Here is a 27819-nt window from a genome sequence, read left to right as displayed (position 1 = left end):
GATCCCCGGCGTCCATGTTGGGATCGGGGCCCCAGAAGCAACGGCGGCGGCGAGGGATAGTCCTGCGACGGAGCAGCAGCAGGAGGTGAGTTACAGCCTCCTGCTGTTGCTTAGCAACAGCTCCGATCATGCAAAAAGGGCATGCTGGGAGCTGTAGTTATGCAACAGCAGGAGGCAGACCACCACAACTCCCAGCATTCCCTTATGGACATGCTGGGACTTATGGTTTTGCAACAGCTGGAGGCACATTTTTTCTATGGAAAAGTGTACCTTCAGCTGTTGTATAACTACAACTCCCAGCTTGCACAAACAGCTAAAGTGCATGCTGGGAGTTGTAGTGGTGCATCTGCTGGTTGAATAACTATAACTCTCAGCATGCCCATTGGCTGTCGGTGACTGCTGAGAGTTGTAGTTTTGCAACAGCTGAAGGCACACTGGTTGTGAAACTCATTTTTTTTTTACCTAACTCAGTGTTTCACGACCGGTGTGCCTCCAGCTGTTGCAAACTACAACTCCCAGCAGTCACCTTACACCATGCACCGTACATGCTGGGAGTTGTAGTTTTGCAACAGCTGGAGGCACACTGGTTTTGAAACACTGAGTTAGGTCACAAACTCAGTGATACATAACCAGTGTGCCTACAGTTGTTGCAAAACTAAAACTCTCAGCTTGTACAGTCTGTCAGCGCATACTGGGAGTTGTAGTTTTGCAACAGCTGGATGTCCCCCCCCCCCCCCATGTGAACGTACAGGGTACACTCACATGGGCGGAGGCTTACAGTAAGTATCGGGCTGCAAGTTTGAGCTGCGGCAAATTTTCTGCAACAGCTCAAACTTCCGGCGAGAAACTACTGTGAACCCCCCGCCCAGGCGACTGTACCCTAAAAACACTACAATACCACAAAAAATAAAATAAAAAGTAAAAAAACACTACATATACACATACCCCTACACAGCCTCCCTCCCCTCCCCAATAAAAATGAAAAACGTCTGGTACGCCACGGTTTCCAAAACGGAGCCTCCAGCTGTTGCAAAACAACTACTCCCAGTATTGCCAGACAGCCACTGACTGTCCAGGCATGCTGGGAGTTTTACAACAGCTGGAGGCCCCCTGTTTGGGAATCACTGGCGTAGAATTCCCCTATGTCCACCCCTATGCAATCCCTAATTTAGGCTTCAAATGCGCATGGCACTCTCACTTTGGAGCCCTGTCGTATTTCAAGGCAACAGTTTAGGGTCACACTTGGGAAAACAAGCATTTTAGGTAAAAAATATTTTTTTTTTTTTACATATGCAATAGTCGTGAAACGCCTGTGGGGTATTAAGGTTCACTTAACCCCTTGTTACGTTCCCCGAGGGGTCTAGTTTCCAAAATGGTATGCCATGTGTTTTTTTTTTTTGCTGTCCTGGCACCATAGGGCCTTCCTAAATGCGGCATGCCCGCAGAGCAAAATTTGATTTCAAAAAGCCAAATGTGACTCCTTCTCTTCTGAGACCTGTAGTGCGCCAGCAGAGCACTTTTCACCCCCATATGGGGTGTTTTCTGAATCGGGAGAAGTTGGGCTTCAAATTTTGGGGGGTATTTTCTGCTTTAACCCTTTTTATAAATGTAAATTTTTGGGGAAACCAAGCATTTTAGGTAAATTTTTTTATTTTTTTTTACATATGCAAAAGTCGTGAAACACCTGTAGGGTATTAAGGTTCACTTTACCCCTTGTTACGTTCCCCGAGGGGTCTAGTTTCCAAAATGGTATGCCATGTGTTTTTTTTTTGCTGTCCTGGCACCATAGGGGCTTCCTAAATGCGGCATGCCCCCAGAGCAAAATTTCCTTAAAAAAATTGGGAGAAATTGGGCTTCAAATTTTGGGGTATATTTTCTGCTATAACCCTTTTTAAAAATGTAAAACTTTTGGGAAACCAAGCATTTTAGGTAAAATTATTTTTTTTTTTTTACATATGCAAAAGTCGTGAATCACCTGTGGGGTATTAAGGTTCACATTACCCCTCGTTACGTTCCCCGAGGGGTCTTGTTTCCAAAATGGTATGCCATGTGGGGTTTTTTGCTGTTCTGGCACCATAGGGGCTTCCTAAAGGTGACATGCCCCCCAAAAACCATTTGTCGCTCCTTCCCTTCTGAGCCCTCTACTGCGCCCGCCAAATAATTTACATAGACATATGAGGTATGTGCTTACTCGAGAGAAATTGGGTTTCAAATACAAGTAAAAAATTTCTCCTTTTTACCCCTTGCAAAAATTCAAAAATTGGGTCTACAAGAACATGCGAGTGTAAAAAATGAAGATTGTGAATTTTCTCCTTCACTTTGCTGCTATTCCTGTGAAACCCCTAAAGGGTTAAAACGCTTACTGAATGTCATTTTGAATACTTTGGGGGGTGCAGTTTTTATAATGGGGTCATTTATGGGGTATTTCTAATATGAAGACCCTTCAAATCCACTTCAAACCTGAACTGGTCCCTGAAAAAAAGCGAGTTTCAAAATTTTGTGAAAAATTGGAAAATTGCTGCAGAACTTTGAAGCCCTCTGGTGTCTTCCAAAAGGAAAAACTTATCAATTTTATGATGCAAACATAAAGAAGACATATTGTATATGTGAATAAAAAATAAATTATTTGGAATATCCATTTTCCTTACAAGCAGAGAGCTTCAAAGTTAGAAAAATGCAAAATTTTCAAATTTTTCATCAAATTTGGGGATTTTTCACTAAGAAAGGATGCAAGTTACCAAAAAATGTTACCACTAAGTTAAAGTAGAATATGTCACGAAAAAACAATCTCGGAATCAGAATGATAACTAAAAGCATTCCAGAGTTATTAATGTTTAAAGTGACAGTGGTCAGATTTGCAAAAAATGGCCGAGTCCTTAAGGTGAAAAAGGGCTCAGTCCTTAAGGGGTTAAAGTTGAGTGGAAATTGATGCCACATCTGAATTTAGTATATTCAATGGGAAGCAGTTCTATATTTTTGTTTTAAAACCACCAACATGCCCAGGAATAAATCCAGGGGAACCTTTAAAGAGGACAGACTTGCCTGAAGTAACTTTGCTTGCAATATTCCTTCAGGTAGGTCTCTGGTCCTTGACCTACCATTCCGTTGTACCCATTCAACCATATACATGTGAACACAACCCTAAGTAAACAAGGAGCACTTTTCATCATAAACAAATGCTTCAAACAATCATATATCTTCTTCTGGTTCTTTGTAGAGACTGCAAAACTGGCATAGGTAGTCGAATAGGCCAGGCAATGATACCTGGGAAAAAAATGAAATGTAGCTCCTTATGACGGAAGAAAGCTAGTTGCCTAGTGCCACCTACTTTAAGTTTCTCAGTGAGTTAATGTTTGAAGTCTTAAAATGCCTTAGAACTGGACTAAGGTTTACAGAGATTGTCAGAAGGGGGGGTTAGTATAACAAAATAAGTCATGCTCACTTCACCCATTTCCTCACAGCTCCCAGTCTGATGTTATCCAGGGCCAATTCACCATCACTTCTTCTTACTTTCAAGACAAGCCATCCTAGCAGGAATTGCCTACTCAGCCAGTTGCTAACTGAGGTGGGGAACCACTGTGGCCAGTGATTGGCTGAGCAGGCAATTCTTGTTAAGATGGCTCAGCAGGAAAAAGCGGCAATAAGCAGAGGATCAGGGCAGGAGAGTATGACAAATTTTTACACCATCCCCAGCCATACAAAAACATTTTTATGACTCTTGAAAATGGACATGGATAAAAGTATAGATCTCCTCAATTATAAGTTCACAATAGAGATGTTCATATTTTGATATGTAAATTGAGATGACCGCTTAGCCGTACAATCATTCTTAAAAGCTCCTGTTTTTTTTATTTTACAATTATATCTATTTTATATGGTGTCTGGTGTCACATGTAACTGTGTTACAAATACTTAATTAAACACAACAAATGGAGAACAGGTGTTAGAAAACATGGTAATAAATTAGGATATAATTTACAACAAACAAAGCCAAACATTTTAGTAACAGTGTACCAAATTAATACTGAGTACAAAATAAAAAGCAACTAATCACAATAATACATGGGTAATTCCATTCTGTTATGTTAATGATAGCTATACGACATTCACTCGATTAATAAAGTTGATAATGAAATTGATCATTTTAAGGTGCATGCACCATTTATACTGGAATGGAAGCCTTAGCACCAAAAAGATTTTTGCACAATACTTCCAGTTCCTAAAACTACCCAGCCTATGACACCCCTCCCCCACCCAAAAAAAAAAAAAAAAACATTTTGAAACATCCTATTTTCGTTTTAATGTAAAAATAAAAAATAGCTTTTGTACCATGTTACTGTTCTGTAGCAGCAGCTTAACTGTATATATTTTTTTCATTTCTTACATTAAATATTTGTTAAAGTCCAATTTTTAAGAGTTTAATTTTGCCTTTAGATACCAACATTTTTTTTGCAGTCTTGTTACATTTCATTTCAACATTTCGGGACTTTTTAGGTCCCTAGAAGCAAATCGTGGTGCCCTCAAAATACACAACATTGTATCCTATTGTTTCAGCACCAAAAAATAAAGTGAAATATATTGGTATAAACAGTTAATATTCCATTCCTTTGAGGTAAAACAAATTTCCAACTTTAAACAAGTTATTGCCTAAAATACAATAATAATAATTATAATAATAATAATAAAATTAAACTCAATTAAACTTGCCAATAAATGCAAACAGGCCCTCAAGTCACAAATTATTCTCTTTACATTAAAGACAATCCAGCATCAGAAAACCCCTAGACTGGACATCTCTACAGTATCAAACTGCGATATAAGTCATCTTTTCAGTCCTATATGAAACATTGTGCCGAGAGGTAGCATCAGAGTTATTAGGATTGTCACAAATTGTGTATGTGCATGGAACAACAATTCTAATTATTTCCTATATTTTCTTTTTTTTTTTCTTACTATTTTTTAGATTTTTAGTTTAACATTTTTTTTGCTAATTCACATTAGAAAATACAGATAATGAACACATTTATCTCACTTTCCTGATATCATAAAAAAAAGCAAAAATATGTAACATCGGTTTGTGCTGTTGGGGTGCGTGTGTATATATATATATATATATATATATATATATATATATATATATAGCTCCATAATACTGCTAATTCACTAAAATACTTCTAATGAAATTGTGAAAGTGTTCTACTGGACTACATACAGTACATTTCAGGGCAGTCTTTCATATTGCACAAATATAAGGGTCATTTATTGGCAATGACTCAGGAAATATAAATTATTTTAGCACCTATGGTTATTGTGTTGCATAGAGACTGGACTCCATATAAAGCTAAATGTGTTGTCTATTACTTTTGAGCTAGATGGTTTGTGCTTCATATAGTAGTAGATTTACCTGCAAAAACCACATAAGATCACATCAGTTCTCCTACATCACATGATTTCAGCAATCACTCTTTCCAATTACCATGCAATCAAAGCCCATTTAGGTTCCTTATCTACCATCTATGTTGAAAGACGTATATCTAGAATACTACTTGAAAAACCAGCAGAAACCCATGGTTGAAGGAGCAGCTTCGGCTATGCTTTTCCCTAAAGGGCATGTAAAAAGTTTTTAAATGGACGTTCAATCGTAAAAAATAATCTATGTTGTTAAAGGTTAAAGGGGTACTTTCGTGGAAAACTTTATTATAATTTTTTTTTTTATTCAACTGGTGCCATAAAGTTAAACAGATTTGTAAATTAAAAAAAAATTAAAAAAATCTTAATCTTTCCAGTACTTTTTAGGGTATGGATACTACAGAGGAAATGGTTTTCTTTTTGGAACACAGTGCTCTCTGCTGACATCTCTGTCCATTTTAGGAACTGTCCAGAGCAGCATATGTTTGCTATGGGGATTTTCTCCTACTCTGGACAGTTCTTAAAATGGACAGAGATGTCAGCAGAGAGCACTGTGTTTATGATGTTAGCAGAGAGCTCTGTGTTCCCAAACGAAAACCATTTCCTCTGTAGTATTCAGCAGCTAATAAGTACTGGAAGGATTAAGATTTTTTAATAGAAGCAATTTACAAATGTTTAACTTTCTGGCACCAGTTGATTTAAAGAAAAAAAAAAGTTTTCCACGGGAGTACCCCTTTAATAAGGGAAGGTGTATCTGTTCAATTCAAAAATGAGGAAGAGCCTGAAAGTACATATATGTGTTCACATACACTAGATGTTTCTGTGATTCTTCAGAATAATAATGGAGTAATCAAAACCAACAAAATTAAAATTGAATCATTTTAGGGATAACTCTTGTCTTAGAGCAATCACTTTCCATTGTGAAATTGCCCTTCACTGGGGTAAGAAATATTTAGAATTTTGATAGCCGAATAACCAAAAAAGAATGCAACATGGTCAAAGGAACCAGTTTGGCATCACCTACACCTTGGATCCTAAGCAACAACAAAAAACTTGATTAAGTTCTTCCTCCAATAAGTTGCCTTTGCAAATGTTTGGTGAACTAAAGCGAGCTCTAACATTTTTTTTAAAGAATTATTGGGGAAATATTTTTTGACTACATACATAATGACATTGCCATACGTGACATAGTTTGCTGTATTCAAGATTAAGGACCTAAAAAAACTACTATGAACTAAATATATGTTAGGAGGGTGCAAAAAGGTATGATATTAACAAATGCACAGCGAATCCCCTATAATAATCCCCCAGGGTTACAAACTGATGTACATGGAGCACATAAAAAATAAAGTGCTTTAGGACTTCACTATCTTGTGATCTAATATAGTAAATACATGCTCCAATATTTATAAGACAAGCTTCAATATTAAAGGGGTTCTCTGCTGCTCAGCGTTTGAAACAAAATGTTCCGAACACTTAGAGCCAGCGTCGGGAGCGTGTGATGTCATAGCCCCGCCCCCTCATGATGTCACAGCCTGCCCCTCAATGCAAGTCCCATAGACTTGCATTGAGGGGGCGGTCCGTGACATCATGAGGGACAGGGCTATGATGTCACGAGCTACCGGCACTGGCTCTAAGTGTTCAGAACATTTTGTTCCAAACACTGAGCAGCGGAGTACCCCTTTTAGGATTCCACATAGTCTTGTCTTATAAATATTAGTTTATAGGATTTATACTAGAAAGTGAAGTGCCGGATGTATATGATCACAATATATTATGTCCACTCTAACATATGTAGAGCAATGAGGAACATCATGGGACTCAAGTTATCCGCGTCAAAGATTCCCAAACCGACCTTCCATCTTGTTACTCTTCTACTGAATACATGTGACTTTATTGCATTAAAATAATCAAATCTATTTTCTTTCAGCTCACTTCTCGATTTAAGACTTAATGGAAAAACAATATATGGTTATCTATTTTCTGACTGCCCAATACAAAGATGGCAGCATGTTGGCAGACAACCTGGGCAACTGGCAAGCTGGTAGCAGTTAAAAAATGTCTGTAGTATTCATTTCTGGAGTTAGTTATGCTTAACACTGGACAACAAACAAAGTAAACTACAGTTCTGTAGAAAAGACTCAATCCTGCTTTAAATATATATATATATCACCTATTAAGAAAGATAGCACCAATGAAGACTGCTCTGATATTTTTCACATTAGCAAAGTGGTTGAATGCAGCGAGTGGACTTCAGTTACAAAAAAGGCAGACATTGCACAGTACTAAAACCGCCCTATTGTACACTAGTATAAGGAGAATATTTATATGCACCCACAGGGAAAAAATGTTGCAAATACACCAACAAAATTCTATATTTCTATGTTCATATGTTGTTCTTTTGGTGCAGTTCTTGTGCAGTGGATCTTCAAAATGGGGTCTCTCAAAAATAGGGCCACTCTTGGCCATGACCCATTTACTTTTTAATTTTTAGGAATAGCACCACTTTTGTTTATGGTCTTTGTCTGAAATTACAGTTCACCCCTTCACTTGAAAAGGGACATACTGTGGTACCAGACACACCCCATAGCCAAGATTGATGCTGTTTTAGGGATAAAGAAGTATATTGGATCCCAGCCCAGGTTAGCCTTTAACTGTGAAAGACAGCTTAGGCCAGGGGTGTAGCTAGGGAAGCTATTGGTACCCAGGGTAACAGGGCCATCATAAAGGTGAACAAACCACTTTACCCTGGCCAGGGTATTTAGATACAGGGATAAAGTAGTAAACTGGAGCCTTCTGTATGGTAAATGAAAGTGTTGTTGTGGATCTGGCGGGAAAAAAAAATCTCATTCAGCTTAGGGATCTGTGTTGAGTACAATAAATTAATCTGAATGAATGAGGTCTTATTTGTAGAATAAACCACACATTTTCATATAAAGAATGGTCAGTTAATGTGTCTAAAAAGATGAAATTACTAAAGTAAAATATATATATATATATATATATATATATATATATATACACACACAAGAAGGTTGACTGTAGCACACCAGCATATTCTATTGAAGATATAGCTTTATTCCATAAATACAGTGACTACGTTTCTGTGGTCTCACACCAACATTATCAAGAGTGGTGTGAGACCACAGAAACGTAGTCACTGTATTTATGGAATAAAGCTATATCTTCAACTGAATACGCTGGTGTGCTACAGTCAACCTTCTTGTATCTACCTCGTTGGACCCAGGACCGGGGCCCCTGCGACTGCCTGCACCCACTATCTGAAGTTTGATTACTCCGTGTGCTGCTCTCCCTCTTCGTTTGCTATATATATATGTATATAAATATATATTCATATAAACACACACAAGTTTTATGTTTTACGTGCTTCTTCAATACATTGCAAAGGCAAAAACAATCTAGGTCTTAAAATTGGGAATGACCCTTGTAACTGAGGTCCACCGTGCTCTGGATCATCTAAAGACATTCAACACTTCTTTCCAAGCTGTTTTATTTCCTACCTACACCTACATATTGTTATGAATTTATCCCTGGTTTATGATGTGCAGGTTTCGATGATGCACCTCCAAATACTGACGACTGTATACCATTAGATTCTTACTTATATACGTAAAATGCTTCACAGCAGTATTACAGGAAAACGCTGAAGAATTCAGGCAGAATAACAAAATACACTTATTTTAGTTTTTGATTTATAATTGCTTTTTTTCTTTAAATAACATTTCAAAGCCCATTCTTATAACTTAAACTGTGGTGCCATAAAACTGAGATAAAATATTTATAATTTTTAAGCTATGACGTAAGAATTTTCTCTCTCTCTCTCTCTTTTTAGACCAAGTCATAACAGCTACATTTGAAAAAAAAAAAAAAATAAAGAAAAGAAAAGTTTAAATACAAATTGTTTCAGTGTCATTTTGTAAGTCCATAATAAAAATGGTTCAAGGAGGTAAGCTTGGCAATTGTGGTAGTTGTGCGAACACAAACGTTCCATAGTCTGCTCTGTTCAACTGTTTGACATTGTTCCAATTTGGCTTTTCTCCTTGTTGGGGTGTCCAGCACTTTGGATAATAAATTCACTTCACAGAAGTTAAATAATATTGAAATCCTGTCAGTTGGGGCTGACGAGTGGTTATGTTGTACACAGGGTTATCTCATTTCAAGGACATCCATCTCATTCCTCTCCGTCCTTCTGAGGAGGGGACGCTATTTCGACTATGGATAACAATACTCTCTCTTTGTTACGCTGTGGTATGGGTCAATGTCCTTGGCAAGTTTTGCAACACATTTGTCTGAAGTATGCTCGACTGCAGAATTTGAACTTCAGGACCAGCGGGCAATAAGCCACTTTGTTCACATCTTTACACTCTGAAAAACATAAAAGGAAACAATACATAAAATGTGGAATTAAGATTCACAGTTCTTCAATTCCTCTGTTCATTGAAATAACTTCAACCAAGACATTATGGCCCACAATTACTTAATGGACAGGACGTGCCAAAGATTAGCATAAAAATGAGCACAATACAAAAAATACAGAATACAAAAAAACACCCCCTGAGGAAGCAGTCTGGAGGTGATGTAACACGTGTTAACATTACTTGACATTTTTGAATTAGGAGCATTTTTCTTTATTCATATTAACATAATTTGCACCTATGGTACACTATCATTTGAACAGGGCTGGTGGTTTACACATTCTATGTACTTAGTGGACGAGTGCCACTTGGTAGGGGTCCATGATTTCCCCTCCATGGTTGTGGAGTAAGCTCCACAAACAATGAAACAATAGTTTCATGATGAATAAAAAATAAAGATCCTGCAACTCACCGCATGTCTGTAATACAGCACATGAAGGCCGACATGGAGATCTGGGAGTTTAATGGGAAGCTCTGAGGCTCCCGTTATACTCCCAGATCTCCATGTCGGCCTTCACGTGCTGTATTACAGACATGCTGTGAGTTGCAGGATCTTTCTTTTTTATTCATCATTTTTTGTCCTCCTATTTTTTTGTTTTCGAGCACTGCCGCTAACTACAGCTTATTATCTGGATAGTGATTTCCTGGGACTTGTGTTGCAAAACATGTAATGCATTTCAATTATTTAGGGTGTTTTTGTCATGTGCCTCTTTTTTGCTCTTTTTTTTATTGATATACAATAGTTTCAACATACAATGGTCTTTTCTGGACCATTGTAACTTGAAACCAGACTCAACATACAATGCTACAGACAGTCCAGATCTGTGAAACATGTCAATGGCTGGAAGATCTGGCCAATTAGAATGGGCATTCACTGGTAAAACACTTGTATTACTGAAGTGCATGCACTGAATTCCGTCTGGTAGCGCCCCCTACAGTACAGGGAGGTATTACATGTTCTGTACTACTCATTACCTGTGCCACAGGTAGCTGCTCCTTTGGACGCCAAGTAATGGGGGCTCCATTTAACTTTTTTAGTACACTGTGTGTAAAGTACAGGACCCTGAAGAAGCTCCTGTCCTCTGCATAGACAGTGATTTACAGCTTCCATCAGATCTTTCTTACTTTTATATGTGAGGACTTGCTTTATCTGTATTAGTTATCTACTTATTTTTGTTTAATCCTCACTTTTTCCTATTTGTGGATGACATTTTGGTGGCTTCAGAACCAATTACCAGGTTTTTCACAGAGTTATGTCTCAACATACAATGGTTTCAACATACAATGGTCGTCCTGGAACCAATTAATATTGTAACTTGAAGGACTACTGTATATGTAAAAATGTATGAATTTTCTTGACAATTGCTATGTGAATGGAATCTGTCAAGTAGCACACAGAGGCTATATTATTGACCTTGTAACTCAGTATGCTGCCAAATTGTGTCTCCAGGAAGCAAATGTCCTCCTATAAAAGGTGTCATCTAGGGAAGACAAGTCATATGAATGTTCCTCGAGGAATCATAGATTTTTATAAGGGCGACATTACACTTCCATACAACTTAGATCTTTACAGAGTACTAAAGGTAGTGTATAGGCTACCTGGTGTTTAATGTATATAACAATGTGCCTTTTCAGCTAATAAGTTGAGTCCTGGTGGACACACATGTTCAGTCACTCCCCCAATTCCCCCGTCACCCCCCACCCCCAGCCAGGTATCTGTATAGTGATCCCGTCTCCTGCAGATGAGCAAATTAAAGGTAAATTTCTGCCCTGACCAGAGCCTCTGCAGTAGTGTGGTAGTGTGGCTGAGCCAACACCTACTGTAGGAGAAGTAAGAAGGGACTATTACGTCAGCTACCAGGAGACTGATTCTGGCTAAAGTCAGGACCAGAAGCTCTTACAAGGATACATGGAACCAAAAATAGATGAGGGGTATTTGTTATATTACCAACATAGCAGATTACTTTAAAACAGCTATGGTCAGACCTTTAATACTTTTGGTCTATGGTAAAATTAAGTATTGACCTGGCTTACAAACTATACACTTCCACTTCACTCTTTAATAGGCCTAAAGTTGGATTTCAGGTCTAAAACACAGTCTAAATACTGTAGACATGTTCATGACGTACAACAAGCCTGTTTGTGTGGACTTTTCTTAACAAGTGCAGCATTGTTAGACATTGTTTAAAACCACACTGCATGGATTACTTTCCTCGACTTTATTCTTGCTGGGGGGAATTTAAAAATTTTTTTTTTAGATGGTAGGTACTGGAAGAGAAGATGAGGAAATGAGAGAACCATAACAGTGAACTCTTTAATGTTCCACTCAGGACCCAGAGGCCCACAGAAATCCCAAATTATTTTATAAATGACACTGCTACTATGATTAAGACTAATTTAAAATTCTCCCTTGACTTGAATAGGATAGGAACAAAGTAAGTTATTCCATTGGTGGATTTCTACAGGACACCAACACGTCTTCATGTCAGTTCCATTAGTCAAGGTTTAAACCATATGTGGCTAAATTCCTCTTCAAAGTCCATTGACACTGGTTGAATTTGGACGATAAAAACGTCCTCTAGATGCGACGTGAAGGTTTTTGTATCAGACTGCCAAGCACAAAAGCATCTGCTACATTTGGGGTGTTATAACGGCCTATAAATTACGCTTGTAACAAAGCTTATCATGCTATATCCATAACCAATTGTTCAGAGCTTGGGAGCAAGTCAATATCCTGAAGTTTATGGTGAGCGCTGAATGCGACAAAGGAACTAAGTAAGGAACCCTACAAAATAATGATCACACCAAGGAAGGAAATATCAGCTCTCTATAGTCACTCCTTGAATGGTTACTTCAATCGAGACTGGAAACTTTCTGGTCTTATGAGGCGTTTTATAGGCAAATTGTTTGATAGAGTCCAAGATACTGTATTTCCAGCACAATGAATAGAGAGGGAAAGATTTTCAAGATATAATTTTATGGGTCTGGTGAACTGCAATTCTTTGCACCAACGATGCGGGTAATGTCCTGGAAATCCTACTTCTACTGACAAAATAGAGAAATCACATGTGTCTAACCTTGTGGTATAAAAATACTGGCTTGAGCTCCATATTATATTTTATAGAAAAACCTTTACTTCAAAGCATTGTTCATCATATTGTTCTGCATTAGGGTTTAAAACCATCCCTGATGAGCAGGACATGCTGGCATTTTTAGTTCTACTTCCATTTTTGATGCAAAGTTTATTTTTCATATTTCTATTTATTTGTTACCTATTCCTCTCATACTATGAGGTGGGCATTGCTGTGGGAGAGGCCATCAGAAGTGATTATATGCTGCCCAGGCCTATCTATAGTTGTACCAATCTTTGGTTTAGCAACAAAACTGTCTTTTTGAGCTTTCTTGTAATATTTGGGGAGGACAGTCAAGAAAACAATGTCTCATTGCCATTTTCCTTTTGTTTGCCATAGATTTTAAGGGGTTATCCTCAGATATGTATAGAATAAGTGATAACAAGCCAAGGTCCCTTTTGCCCCAAATGAATGGAGTTGCTGGATGTATGCTTGAGCATGTGCCCTGTTGCTCCATTCATCCAGGCTGCGAGGGAACTCTATTCTAATGATCGGTCAGGGTCTAAATAAAAAAATAATAATGATAATATTCAGTGGCATGAATCCTACCATGTGAAACGTGCATCAGTTCCTCCCTAAAGAAATAATTTTTTATTCTTGTGCATGTATTTAAATAAAACTGAAAGATGGATATGTGGAGACACATAAAGATAAGTATGTGTTCATAGTTTTTACAGTATACCCTTAAAAATAGAGCTCTACCATAAAACAAAATGAAAACTGCCCGACTTGTAGCCTGAGCAGGCTCTACTCACTCCATAGGTCTCAGGAGGCCTTGCATGTTGTGGTTGTGGTGGTTACGTATATTTCACTAATGTTTATGGTTAACATAAAAATCCTGCAGTACTCACTGTCTGCGCTTTACTTTCAACAAAAATGTAATGTAACCCTTACAAAGAACGTGTCAGATTCCCTTTGCCTTCTCCTGGCTCCAACCACGTAAATTTAACAGTGAAATAACTACTGAAAATAACCTTGTGATGGACAATCTCTCATCAGGTCACATTCTTCTAAGCCCCAAGGTAGGAACCGTTATAGAAGTAACTATTTTGCTCACAGCGGGGCGGAGTAATGAAGTAGCAGCGGTGACATCAGCGCGCTACTGGAGTGCCACCCAAGAACCAAGTCTGCTGCCCAAAAGAGGAAGATAACTGGAGAATGGGACCCAGGATCGGGGATAGGTAAGTATTGTTATCATCAGTGTCACCCGCACTACCCGCCTGTATCAATAAGTTAGTGCAGGTGACCGTGATGACAGATTCCCTTTAAAAATTAAGCCAGTCCTTATCTCCAGTTGATCGCCACAGGTCCTGGTTCTTTTACCCCTGGTGATCAGCTGGTAAGAGAAGTAAAGGAAAGCCACATATTCCCTCCAACAGATTATGGATGATCACTGGGATTTAAAGTAACGGGACACCCTGTAATTTGCTTATTGTTGGGGAACCTTTTGTACAAAGAGGGACTGTGAAAAGTGGACAAACCATTTGGGTAGGGTCTTACACACCGCACCCCCAGCGTAATTCAGGTCACAGAACGACTGCAGAGTGAGCTCTTAGCTGCGGCCAGATAGCTCTGTGTGTATCCGCTCTTAGCAGCGGATTTCCCGCCGGCAGTCACGAACACACAGAGCTACCCGGCCGCAGCAGGGAGCTCACTCTGCAGTCGCTCTGTGACTGCCGTTGGCATATCTGCACCGTGAAATACGCTGCAGATGCGTTGTGTGTGACCCTACCCATAAGTTACTTTTAACTAATTAAGGAAGAGGTAGTGGCTAATTTTGTTAAAGTGAACCTGAAGCAGCTAAACAAATGTATAAATAAACCTATAGCTAGGTAAGGCCTTCATCAGGCTTTCCTTTTTTATCTCTATAGTCCTCCTTTCCAGTGCTAAGATATAAGCCTTTTTGTTAATATGTAGATGAGGCTCAAGTGTCCAGGGGGTGTTCCCCAGCACAACAAGAGCCTAGGGGAGTAGGTATATACAAGTGGACCAAGTGGACAAAGAGGGGGTAAATTAGAGGAGACGAGCTGGCTAATCCTGGGCTAATGCCCGGTTAGGGAACGCCACCAGGAAACTTGAACCTCATTTAGATGATAACAAAAAGGTTTAACAATGGAAAGGTATGAGAAGCCCTACCTAGCCATTAAAGTTCAGCTTTAAAGGTGTACTCCGGTGGAAATTTATATATATATATATATATATATATATATATATATATATATATATATTTTTTTTTTTTTATCAACTGGTGCCAAAAAGTTAAACAGATTTGTAAATTACTTCTATAAAAAAAATCTTAATCCTTCCAGTACTTATTAGCTGCTGTACACTACAGAGGAAATTCTTTTCTTTTTGGATTTCTTTTCTCTCTGACCACAGTGCTCTCTGCTGACACCTCTGCCTATTTTAGGAACTGTCCAGAGCAGCATATGTTTGATATGGGGATTTTCTCCTGCTCTGGACTGTTACTGACATAGACAGAGGTGTCAGCAGAGAGCACTGTGGTCAGACAGAAAAGAAATCTAAAAAGAAAATGATTTTGCCTGTAGTATACAGCCGCTAATAAGTACTGAAAGGATTAAGATTTTTTAATAGAAGTAATTTACAAATCTGTTTAACTTTCTGGCACCAGTTGATTTAAAAAAAAAAAAAAAAAAAAACGTTTTCCACCGGAGTACCCCTTTAATGTTTCTCAAATGCTCTTAGATACTTTTTTTCTAGCAGAAATTATCCCTTCATATGTATAGACCAGTGGTCTCCAAACTGTGGACCTCCAGTTGTTGCAAAACTCTAACTCCCAGCATGCCCGGACAGCCATTGGCTGTCCGGGCATACTGGGAGATAGAGTTTTGCAACAGCTGGAGGCCCATAGTTTGGAAACCTAAGGTATAGACATTAGTTCAGTAGATTTTAATAACCTGAAATCATCAAGGATCCCGATTATTTTCCTCCATGCAGTTGGGTAGGGGGGAAAGTTGGTACTACACTTGAATGAAACAACATTTTTATGGTTCCACAAGTAGCAGACAAGCAGTCCGTCTAACCGCAGCAGTGAGAGATGTCAAGTCACAATTGCATTGTAAAGATGTGAAGCACAAGGTTTTTCTGCATATAACTGCTCCTGCCCTTTATGCGTCCTCCATTGTTCTCATAAATCGACTGCTTGCGGCTGCAGTAGTATTTGAAGTATTTTCTAAAGAATTACTGCAGCCATGAAATAGTTTAGTCTACCCCAGGTCCCTCTTGACTCACCATGTTGAAGGAAATGAAAACCAGTAACGTGTGTGTTTTTCGTTGTCTCGCGTCTGTTTTATGAAGCATTTGACTTGCCTCCCTTACAGCCGTTACAATGGTTTGCTTCACGTATTCCGAGAAGCTTTGCACTACAGACTAAAGAAGCGCTTCATACTCACCCTCTGTGTTAGAAATGGGGCTGCTGTCACATTTGCTTTCGCACTGCTGCATTGACGGCGGGCGGACAGCTTCAGGACAGTCGCTCGACGCTTGCCCCGTATACGAGAGACACTGCACCGTTCTCATCTGTTGGCCCAGACCACAATGTGCGGAACACTAAGGAACAGAAAAAAGAAGGTGACATGTCATTACATACACCGACGTTTAAGACATCTCCAGCTACAAACAAATGAATCACTTAACAAGAAACAGGAATCCTGCTCTGGGACTGTACGAAACGCTGAAATCTTAAGCCTTTCCAGCTTCACGAATACCGGCTTTAGTTTTTTTTTTCCCTTAACTCATAATGCAACATCTTATAGAGTTAATTATCACTAAAAGGGACACTCCACTGGAAAACATTTTTTTTTTAATCAACTGGTGCCAGAAAGTTAAACAGATTTGGAAAATTACTTCTATTTAAAAATCTTAATCCTTAATACTTATCAGCTGCTGTATGCTCCACAGGAAGCTCTTTTCTTTTCGGATTTCTTTTCTGTCTGACCACAGTGCTCTCTGCTGATACCTCTGTCTGTTTTAGGAACTGTCCAGAGTAGGAGAATGCCCATCGCAAACCTATCCTGCTCTGGACAGTTCCTAAAATGGACAGAGGTGTCAGCAGAGAGCACTGTGGTCAGACAGAAAAAAAATACAAAAAGATAAGAACTTTCTGTGGAGCATACAGCAGCTGATAAGTACTGGAAGGATTAAGATTTTTAAATAGAAGTCATTTAAAAATTTACAAATCTTTCTGGCACCAGTTGATTTAAAAAAAAAAAACTTTTCCAGTGGAGTTCCCCTTTAAAAGCAGACAAACAATTGAAACTTTTTGTTTTTCCCCTATACTGATATTACAATACATAATTTGACTAAAATGTGGCCTTACGCTATTATAAAATGTTGCAAAAAATATGTATTATTGCAGTGTAACATTAAATAGTGTTATATGTATATATTTATCCATATACATTAATAATAATAATAATAATAATAAACATAAAATATGATTGGTGACGAACATCATAGGAGCACCACTGTTTGTACCACCAAAAAGGCTGGTGGCAACAACGCTGGACGAGAGGTTTTTGCTACATCTTTCCTGTTAATTTTCTGTAAGACCGACCTCTTTAAGGCTTTGTTCACACAGCAGAATGTCCGTGCGGAATTCGGCAGGAATATACCGTACAGACATTCTGCTGCAGCAGAGTCCCATTGATTTTATTGGGATTCTGCTGCACTGTGCACATGGCAGAATTTCCGTGATTCCGGCATCTGCAAAAACATTGAACCTGTTTAATGTCTTTTGCCGATACCCCTTGGAAATGCATTGCCATCTATCAGACAGCGCATTTCCGAGTGGTCCTAGCACCGGCATGCTCTACAGGTGCTCCTATGTCTGTGACATGTCCGCAAATTTTCTGTGTGGACATTCCACCATGTGAACATAGCCTAATAGTTAGGGCTTAATGGGATTCCGCTGCACCATTCCCACTACAGAATTTCCGCGGCAGAAGTTCTGCAATGGTAATTTCGTACCCTGAACATGTTTACTCTTTGGCATAATCGGATTCACTTGGAATCTCCACCTGGAATTCCATAGTGTGAATGAGCGATTAAAAGTAAGCTAATGTTCCACTGTAACAATGGTAATGGCTAAGAGACTATTCAATTGGGGGCACATCGTAGCAAGTAAAATACATAGTAGTTGCTAGTATGGTTTGCTGCCAGAGTAAAAATCTTTAGGTGCACGAGTAGGATCATTGTGGGTATTGTTGTATGGATTTTGATTGCTTGTGATGTTACTGTTGTTTATATGACCTTTCAACATATCGTTCAGATTCTGCCGGACCTTAGTTTTGAGACATGAGTTTTAAACAGAGAAAGAATGCGGAAGCACTGGTAAGTTGGCCAATCTGAGAGATGCACTTATTATGTTAGTGTTTTCAAATCAGCATGCCTACAGCTTTTGCAAAACTACAACTCCCAGCATGGTGGGAGTTGTAGTTTTACAACAGCTGGAGGCACAGCGATTGAAAAACATTGCCTTAGACTATAAGGGAGAGCATGAGTCAGATCTGGCAGCTGGACGGGGAGTGAAGCACGCTACTGCACGCTTCACCCGGTTACAACTCACGATCACAGCGGTTCTTATCATTGAGACCTGATGCAATCTTAACTCGGTATGACATGTCAAAAGTCTATAAAAATGACAGTAACGCTTATGTGGTGAATGTAAATGCATTTCTTTACCATGTCTGTATTACTTATTTTATAATTTCACCTACTTTTTATCTTATATGAAATGCAGATCTATGGCTACAGGCAGACTATTCTGCTGTTAGGTCTTTCTAATTAAGTGACAGGCTCAGCGAGACTCAAATACCCAATGCTCAGTGACACATGAAGAAGGCAGTATAGGATACACATTTCAGTGTTTGGTGAGAGCGAGGTTCCTCCTTAGGGGCATCCTTTGACGGATGGTCCTCAGCAAGGTCATGAATAGGAGAATTTGGAATATGATGGATTTTCCCATTACTTGCCAAACTAGCACTGACAAGATCAAACTATAGCTAAACGAACACTACAAATTATAGTGACTATTTTGCAGGTATAATACATATAGGGGAAGATTCAAAACATATGCAGAGTAAAAGTTGCCGAGTTGCCCTTAGCAACCAATCAGATTTCTTCCTTCATTTCTGAGAAGACCACTGAAAAATGAAGCCATCTGATATGGGCAACTTAGCAACATTTCCTCTGGACAGGTTTTGAAAAATCTCCCCCCACAATGCCTATTTTTACTTTTTAACTAAGCAAAGTAATGTAGAAATGGCTACAATGTGCACTATATGGGATCTGCATAGATTTCCGCATTCATATCAACACGTTTCTGCATGGAAATCCATCTTACATTGGGTTAAATAGGAAATTCCATTCATTGTCCCGGTCAATGATTAGAACATTTCTACATGGAACCCTGCAGATTTCTCCTCTATAAATCCACTTGCCAAACTGCATCATAATCCATGCCAGGAGTTTACACCTCTCAAAGGGGTACTACCGTGGAAAAGTTTTTTTGTTTTTTTTAAATCAACTGGTGCCAGAAAGTTAAACAGATTTGTAAATTACTTCTATTAAAAAAATCTTAATCCTTCCTGTACTTTTTAGGGTCTGTATACTACAGAGGAAATTCTTTTCTTTTTGGAATACAGAGCTCTCTGCAGACATCTCTGTCCATTTTAGGAACTGTCCAGAGCAACATATGTTTTCTATGGGGATTTTCTCCTATTCTGGACAGTTCCTAAAATGGACAGAGATGTCAGAAGAGAGTACTGTGGTCATGATGTCAGCTCTGTGTTCCAAAATGAAAACCATTTCCTCTGTAGTATTCAACAGCTAATAAGTACTGGAAGGATTAAGATTTTTTAATAGAAGTATGTTACAAATCTGTTTAACTTTCTGGCACCAGTTGATTTAAAAAAAAAAGTTTTCCACGAGAGTACCCCTTAAAAGACAGGGTCACACGTAGTACATCTGCAGCATATTTGAAGCTGTGGATGTGCTGCTGCCCGTCCCTATAGTGTAACTCCAGCTGTGAACGTTTGTCCTGCTCACAGCATCAATCCACCGCTACGAACAAGAGGAAGCTGTGAGTTGGGCACACGCATGCGCAGTGTACTCCAGACATCACAGTTGTTTTCAGGAAAGCTCAGGGAGCAGGGGGAGCAACCGCGATGTCTGGAGAGCTGCCCAACTGCGTGCGATTCGTAGCTCCCTCTGTGTCTCTTCGTAGCGGTGGATTGCTGCTGCGAGCAGGACACACGGGCACAGCTGGAGGCAAACTGTAGGGGCGGGCAGTGGCACATCTGCAGCGTCAAATACGCAGCATATGCGCTCCGTGTGACCCTGCCCTTAAAGGGTATTCTTATCTCAAGTAGTATAGTTAAAGTTGTAGGGCACACCACATTAAATGTTTTATGCTGATACATTCATTTAGCAAATTTTCATCCTTCTCCTGATATTCCTGCTTCATCAACAGCGGCAGGTTGACAGTTTCCAGATGCAAGCTATATTTTCTGAATCATACAAGCATAAACTCATATAGATTATATCTCTTAGTACTTACCTGCCCCCATTCGCCTGTAACCCAACGAGGAGGAGGACATCGCCCCAGACTGCAGCGTATCCGCACTGGGGGTTTGCTTTCTTCTGCGCAGCTTGTGGATGGAAAGGTTTTGGAGAGGTCGCTGCTTTTACACTGAACGATTCGATGCTTAAACCCAGGTCCGCATTTGGGTGTACACTACAAAACACAGTACAATTTATTGATTATATACATTTTATTATAACTAAAGTGCTTTTTAAATTATTTAATATCAATATAATTATTTAGTGAATTTTAGAAAATGAAAGTCATTTATGTACACCTAAATATCAGTGCAGGTCACATATACTACGCTTGTTCTGAACAAGGCTCCTCTCCGTGCTAAATGCTTTGGCCCCCACCTTCCAAAATGTACTCGTCTCACCAGTGACGGCCCGCTCAGCCAATCAGAGGCTGCAATGGTGTCTTGGCTTAGTCGGTGAGCGGGCAATCACTCCTGATACGAGTACATCTCAGAAGGTGGGGGACGGAGGGTTCACTGGGAAAAGGGGATAAGTTTTTAATAGCTGGGTAACTTCTTTAAAGGGGTACTCCAGGGAACTAAACCCATAGCCCATCCTTTCCCTCTCACCAACCTATGTATTTGTCTAAATATCATTCATTAGATCTATAGAGCAGTTTCCCTCCTTCAGCTGTCACTTACATGCAGCAAGTGAGAGAAAAATGTAATTTTTAGATCCACTTTGTCTCCTCAGTGAGACTTAGCTCCCTCCCTTCAAGACAACACCACCTGATTTCTGTCTGATTTCTGTTTGGTCTAGAGCTCTTGCTGTACAGCCACACCTCCCCTTCCCTCCCTGTGCGAGAGCTTGTGAGCTGTGAGAGAAGAGCAGTGAAGATTCTGCTGAAGATCTAATCACTGACTTCAACTATTCAGAGCACAGCATCATTTATTGCTGGGGGAAGGATAGTCTGAAAGAAAAGACATGTACAGTATGTGAGTTGCAGTGTAAGCATGTACACAGATAGCGAAAGTAGTTGGCTGGCAGCCATTACACAGAGCTGCACTGATTTCTGGGAGTTGTAGTCTGTGCTGCAAACAAGTAAAAAGTATTTAGGAGACATCAGGGGCCAATGGAACTGCAAAAACCACATGGATAAGTACAGAGGACACAGAACAGGTATTGTGATGGTTTTAGGGCATTTTTATGTTTCTTTACTTCACTGGAGCACCCCTTTAAGAAACATGAGCTGTTTGTAAAATTCTTAAGAATCTGTCAGATGACAACAACTTGACTTTCATTTCTTCATTTTTGCAAAGTTATTTAGGTGGAAAAATTTTTTTAATGCAAAGGAAAGGAGTTGCGGATACAACTGCTGAATCATACAAAACATCCCTCTTAAAATTTCATTGATTTCTGTAAACGTTCTCTAGGAAGACTTGCACAACATCAGACGATGCCCCCTGGCCATCAAAGCATTTTGTTGTCTTATTTATAAGTAAAGCTTTTTCCTTGTAACATGGGTTCTGATAAACCGCTCATACCATCTGTTTGAGATATTCAACATTCTATTGAAGCTGCCTTGTAAATCTAAATCTCAAATTACTCCCCTAGTTCGCCTCTGCCAAAGATATCAGCCGGTCCAAGGTCAATCTCACCCTAACAGTGCAGCAATGTTAGACATTATTGCTTTACGTAATAAACATGCAATAGTCCATGGTCTAAGGTCCCATAAATGATGTGTCTTATTGCGCTCAGAACATGAAAATCTTCTTAAACTCTTGACCTGATGCTGTCTCATTGAACCTGTCTTGTGATCTCACCTTTAAATAACATATAAAGGATCATATGCCGGCCAGTTAGATTTAACATATCTAGGGAATGGATCACAGTGTTTCATGCTTGTTAAAATCAAAAGCGGTGATGTGATGAGGAAGATTACTGCACTCGACGTGACCAGTAATGGAAGTCCGAGTGATGGGACTCATTTTTCTTGACTGGAACAGGGGGTTGGGGAAGGGCCGACATTATCTTATCCTTATCCCTGAGTGAAGCCAAAATTGATCACCAGGGATCCAAGCATATTCAAAGGGCTAAATTCTAGTCAATTATTTAAAAACACAAAAACATTATTTTACAAACAGGTTTTTGAAAAAAATAATGAATTCTGCTGGTTATTGCTAATGCACTTTGGGTTAAAACAGAAGGAGCCCCCAGTATGACCTTTGTACAGACCCCTAAATTTGAGTTCGGGAGTTGTGATTGTTGTTTATATAACCCCTGAAAATATTCTGGAATTACTCAATGTGGAGGAAAATGTCATAGAAGCACCAATATACTAAAGCTCTAACATCATCTTCTTGGTCAATGCAGATTGGTGGTTTATCTCTTGATATCACTTTCATCCAATCCTCCACACTCTGTGACGGCTTCTCTTTAGCCCCCTGTGAACTTGTATTCTTTTGTTAAGGTGTTCATGTTGGTTTGGCTTGTCTATGCATACATTTAATTTAATTAAGCAGATTTCTCATTCTCATTTTTGTTGCAGAAATTGATTCCTGTGTTATCTCTTTGTCTTGTTGTGAATTTTCTATTTTCCAGGCATATTACTTTGAGTTTTCTAAACCGAAGCCTTGATGTCCATGGACTACCGATAATTTTTTTTTTTCATAACCTCACCCTTTTTGTTTTTTTCTTGCACCACATTTTACACACATCTGAGTGGGTACAACCAGCATAAACCAGGTCCAGCTCACCACTTGAAAGAAAGATTCTCACACCTACAACATGGATCCAGGGTCAGGGATCTTGACCTCAGAACAAACAGCATTTAAAAGGGGTTGTCCAACCTCGGCACTTCCTGGTTTTCCAGCTCCTCTGGCCTGTTTGCGAAGTTCCATGTAAAACAAGTCCAATGTGTTTCCTGTGTGTCTAATTCCCCCAATCCTTTCCATTATTTCACTTAACAATTCCTATTGGTGCCAAGTTTTCTTTCACATAGACAATTTCCACAATTTGGTATGGTCAGTAAGCATCTTCCCTATAGTTTTCAGCCTTTATTTCTTTTAGAAATGAAAATCACAAGGTAATTTCAATTTTTCCCTCTAACAACATCCGCCATTATATAAAAAATTTTACTTTAAGTTTGTTGAGGGATGTTTCATGAAAACAGAATATCGTGATACATCCATGTGTTCTCTATGGTGAGAGGAGGGGTAAGCCTCCATGCACATGGCACCTTCTCAGGTAGGAAGCAAAAGCCATCACAAATCATGACCCTCCAAATCTAGTGAGACCCTCAGGACAAATATATATTCTCAAAATGGTTTCTTGATCTACAGGTGCAAACGATTCCCTAAATTCCTCTTAATAGTGGAGGTCAAAGTAGACAGTACCCCCAGAAGGACTAAATAGCACTTACACGGTGGTGTCACTACTTCCTATGGTTTTGCCTATAACATAGTGAAGTCCAAACAGTAGAAAAGCAGAAAAATGACATCAATTCCAAGCTGCATGTGCCCGCTATTCAGAATTACCCATTATGGTATGTCAGCCAAATAAGTGCCTATAATTCTTATCACAGGGCAGAACCCACAAAATAGTTACAACTACAACAAGGCTCGAACAATTGTGCAGGCTAGGGAAATACCTGTAGGAATGTGCCTACCAACCACAATGCTCCTATAGTACAGTACACTTATTTCCATTGTGTCCATGTGACTCCAGACCTTCATTTTTTGTCACCCTGATGATATACAAATAACTATAGCTATAGCATAGAGCTGATATAGATGTGTTATATATCTAAAAACCAAGATTCATCATTCCATATGCCAATTTGTAAATGAAGAAAATATCTTAAATATGGATATTACAACCCTGAATCAGATGTCTTGAGCGCCAATCACCCTGTGACTTTAAGAAACCAACCATGGCTCTCTGTGCCTGGCGTACAAATTTTCCAGACAAGAAAAAAAAAACGAATATATTTATCTAGCCCTGAAAAACAAATATTATCCCCCCACTTCTGGTATGCATGGATGTTTTTAGTGCACTGTGCCAATATGCTGGCATTTTCAAAACTGCTTTCATGTGGCACCCACTTACCACATTTCTGAGATAAAAATGTTTTATTTAAATTCTTTTTTACAGTTCAGTCAGTCTTCATAGTGTTTTGGTAACCCAAGCACTTCAGAGGGGGGAAAAAAGAGAAGACGTGTGTAAATTCTCTTATGTGAGCACAAAACGCGCTTATTATCATAGAGAGCACTTTGTAATCTAATGAATCACTATCATGAAATGACAGCTAAACTTCATAGCGCGCACGCTGAAAAGAACAACTCCGATCTGTTCTTTCTCAAAGACATAGATTTCAGCAAAATACAGAGCAGTTATCTTTGCTGTATACCACTGTCAAGCTGTTACATTAAGTGCAATCTTTGTTTTCTAAGAAATATAAACCTATCATGGCTTCTAAGAAACACTGCAGCTCTCTCCTACTGTTTTCATCAACCCCAAAAATACCCCAGACTGAGAATCTGCAGGCCATGCCAGAATGCAACTGGGGATTTTAACCATATCCTTCAGTTTACAGTCCTGTCCAAGAATTGTGGTACATCTTTGCTGGAGAAAAAACCTAGCGGATCAGCTCTTGAAGAGTTAAAACTAAGCAAGTTTTATGTTTATCACATACAATAAATTATTGGCTCCGTATTATCTGGCTTCTGAGATGTGCTCCTTTGAAACCTGATTGGAGGATTTATTACTAGAAGCTGACATGGTAAACTGAGAATTACTTTTGATCTGTTTTTGCTATTTTATACCTATGATATGCTGATGTGTTCTTCGCTGTCACATATCGGACACACTTGTTTGACAAGCAATCGCTATGAAAGAGTTCATAAACATACAAAGCCCATTTATGGGTTTAATGGATTAGGTGAAATTAAAAACTTTTCTGCCATTTTTACAGACGTATACAATTGGAGATTACAAAATCAGGGGAAAAGCAAGCCAGCACTGCTCACCTAGTTCCACTGCCCAGTCTTCATATAGAAAAGGGGATACAGAAAGCCTCCAGACCAATAAGGCAATATGACACATAGAAAAAAGAGAATACAGCTCCCGCATTACATCAAATCTTCAATACTTTGTCGCTAACATGTTTTGGACATATGCCACCACAATTGCCCTAATGCTTTTAATCATGACTAAGGACACTTGTAGGTAACGTACCACTGTTTAAAGGGGTTATTCAGTGATTTTTTTTCCATTCTGCCCGGGCTGCAAAAAGAAAAATAAGAAACCTTAACTTATTTCCTGCCATTCCCTTGTTGTAGATATTGGTCTTCGCTGAGCTTATAGCTGGCAGCAATGATGTTAGCGATGAGGTTAAAGGACAACTGCAGTGGTATGACACTTATCCCCTATCCACAGGATAGGGGATAAGTGTTTGATTGCGGGGGTCCGACTGCTGGGGTCCCCCGCGATATCCCTAACAGGGCGCCGCCATTAGCGCTCATGGTGAGCGCTAAGGCGCGTAGCCTCGACCTAGAGGTCGACAGTGACACCCCGTCTCCTCCCCGTCCCCATACAGTTCTATGGGGGAGACGGGGAGGCACGAACGCTGCCTCCCTGCCTCTCCGTTAGAGATGTATGGAGGAGGCATGCCGGCTGCAATGTCATGCTGCGGCTGGCACGCCCCCTGCACGGGACAGCCGCGGCCTTGTACAGGAGATCACAGGGGGTCCCAGTGGTCAGACCCCCCCCCCCCGCGATCAAACATCCTGTGGATAGGGGATAAGTGTTAATCACGCTGCAGATGTCCTTTAATAATGGTTGTCTGAAGAATGTTCTGCCATGCTGAGTGCACTTCCCTGTTGGCAGTTCCCTAAGCAGTTGCAAACCAAAGGCGTCCCAGATATGTTTCATGGGTGACGCTGCATGCCATGGTAGCACATTTAGCCAATGCAAGCTGCTCACAGTAGCATGAGCAACATGCAGCCTGGAAATTGTCATGTTAAAAAATGGCTCCTGGAGCACTTCAAAGAAATGGTACCACTGGTTACAACACCAATCTGTTTGTGTACCTGGAATAAAGACTAGAGGGGAACCATACATTATGCCACCCCACACCATAATTATAGAATTCGGACTGGTGTGATGTTCCTCTTGAAGGCCTCTTCATGTCATTGACAATACTGTATCAACTTGATACGATTTCTGGTGTTTTGTGTGACTGAAAAAATGTGTTTTCAATCAGGATTTTATACCATTAAAGCACCTTCCACATGCCACAGCTTGGAGCTAGGTGCTTGGATATTTGATCATCTTTGTGACATCTGCTACTTCATCGATTTGTATAACATTTTGTATAACATTTTTTCCTTTGCAATTTCAATGTAGTGTATTAAATAGTTGTCTCAAGACAGCAATATCATCTGTTTGCCAGTGTCTGGAGAGCTGGACCCATGATCACTGCGGCACGTCTCTGATTCAAGCAGTTGCCTGAGATGATATGACTCCAAGTCAAAATCTCTGCTTTCAAGAAAAAAACCTCAGCTAATCTACAAATCTAATCAATAAAAATGCATCATATAACTACAGTTCTTGAATAGTAATCTAGTTAAAGACTACTATTAGAGTGAAATTCAGCTGTTCCTTAACAGAGGTTCAGGCTTTTGCTGTGACTTCATTGCCTTGGACTGTAGATCTACCTAAGATTGGCTGCTATTTAGCACAAGCCCACCACGTGTAGAAAGCTCACAATAAGTGGACTGATCCATAATGAAATGGATTTGTTAGACATTTTACAAAAACTGTATTCCAATCCAAAGTTTTTATCATTCACTTCAGGATTATGAGCGATCAATGTATGTCTGGCCATTCAGCTCCAGAGGCTGTAAGCCGTGTTAATAGATTTCCTAGCCAGCTTCATGAATATATATTTACAGTAAGCCAGGGATTCATAAAGCTTGCTGTTTGGTAAAAGGAGCAGGCACTACTAGTGGCCATGGTCCTCTTTCTGTATAATGGTATATATAATGGTACACTATGCACTGCTGTACACTGTATGGCCTGCAGAGGGGAATGACAATGTTATGCATTGCCACACCATGAATTCCATAGCAGGTACTCAGCACCTGGCCCAGGAATTGTAGTGCCAAAACAGAATCAATCACAGAAATGGAAACAAATTTGAAAGCAAATTCTAGCGCAACCTACCACAATGAATCTGAGGGGTTTTACTCATTACTAGTCACAATTATTAACTACAAGAACCC

At 39.5% G+C, this 27819-nt stretch overlaps 1 protein-coding gene across 5 annotated transcripts in view; it reads right to left on the bottom strand.

The window, feature by feature from the left end:
* Positions 1-8613: 8613 nt before the first annotated feature.
* The window catches only part of ADAMTS6 (ADAM metallopeptidase with thrombospondin type 1 motif 6), a 333735-nt gene continuing 314529 nt past the window's right edge, over positions 8614-27819 (bottom strand). For all 5 annotated transcript variants that reach the window (XM_056541263.1, XM_056541253.1, XM_056541289.1 and 2 more), the window contains exons 23-25: positions 20556-20732; positions 16390-16546; positions 8614-9795 (exon numbers count right to left, since the gene is read on the bottom strand). In XM_056541263.1, the coding sequence (XP_056397238.1) occupies positions 9686-9795; positions 16390-16546; positions 20556-20732 (444 nt within the window). In that variant the 3' untranslated portion in view covers positions 8614-9685. The remainder of the gene's footprint in view (positions 9796-16389; positions 16547-20555; positions 20733-27819) is intronic.

Source organism: Hyla sarda, chromosome 1 (genome assembly GCF_029499605.1).
Source record: "Hyla sarda isolate aHylSar1 chromosome 1, aHylSar1.hap1, whole genome shotgun sequence".
NCBI lineage: Eukaryota > Metazoa > Chordata > Amphibia > Anura > Hylidae > Hyla > Hyla sarda.
This window is presented reverse-complemented; position numbering and strand designations above follow the sequence as displayed.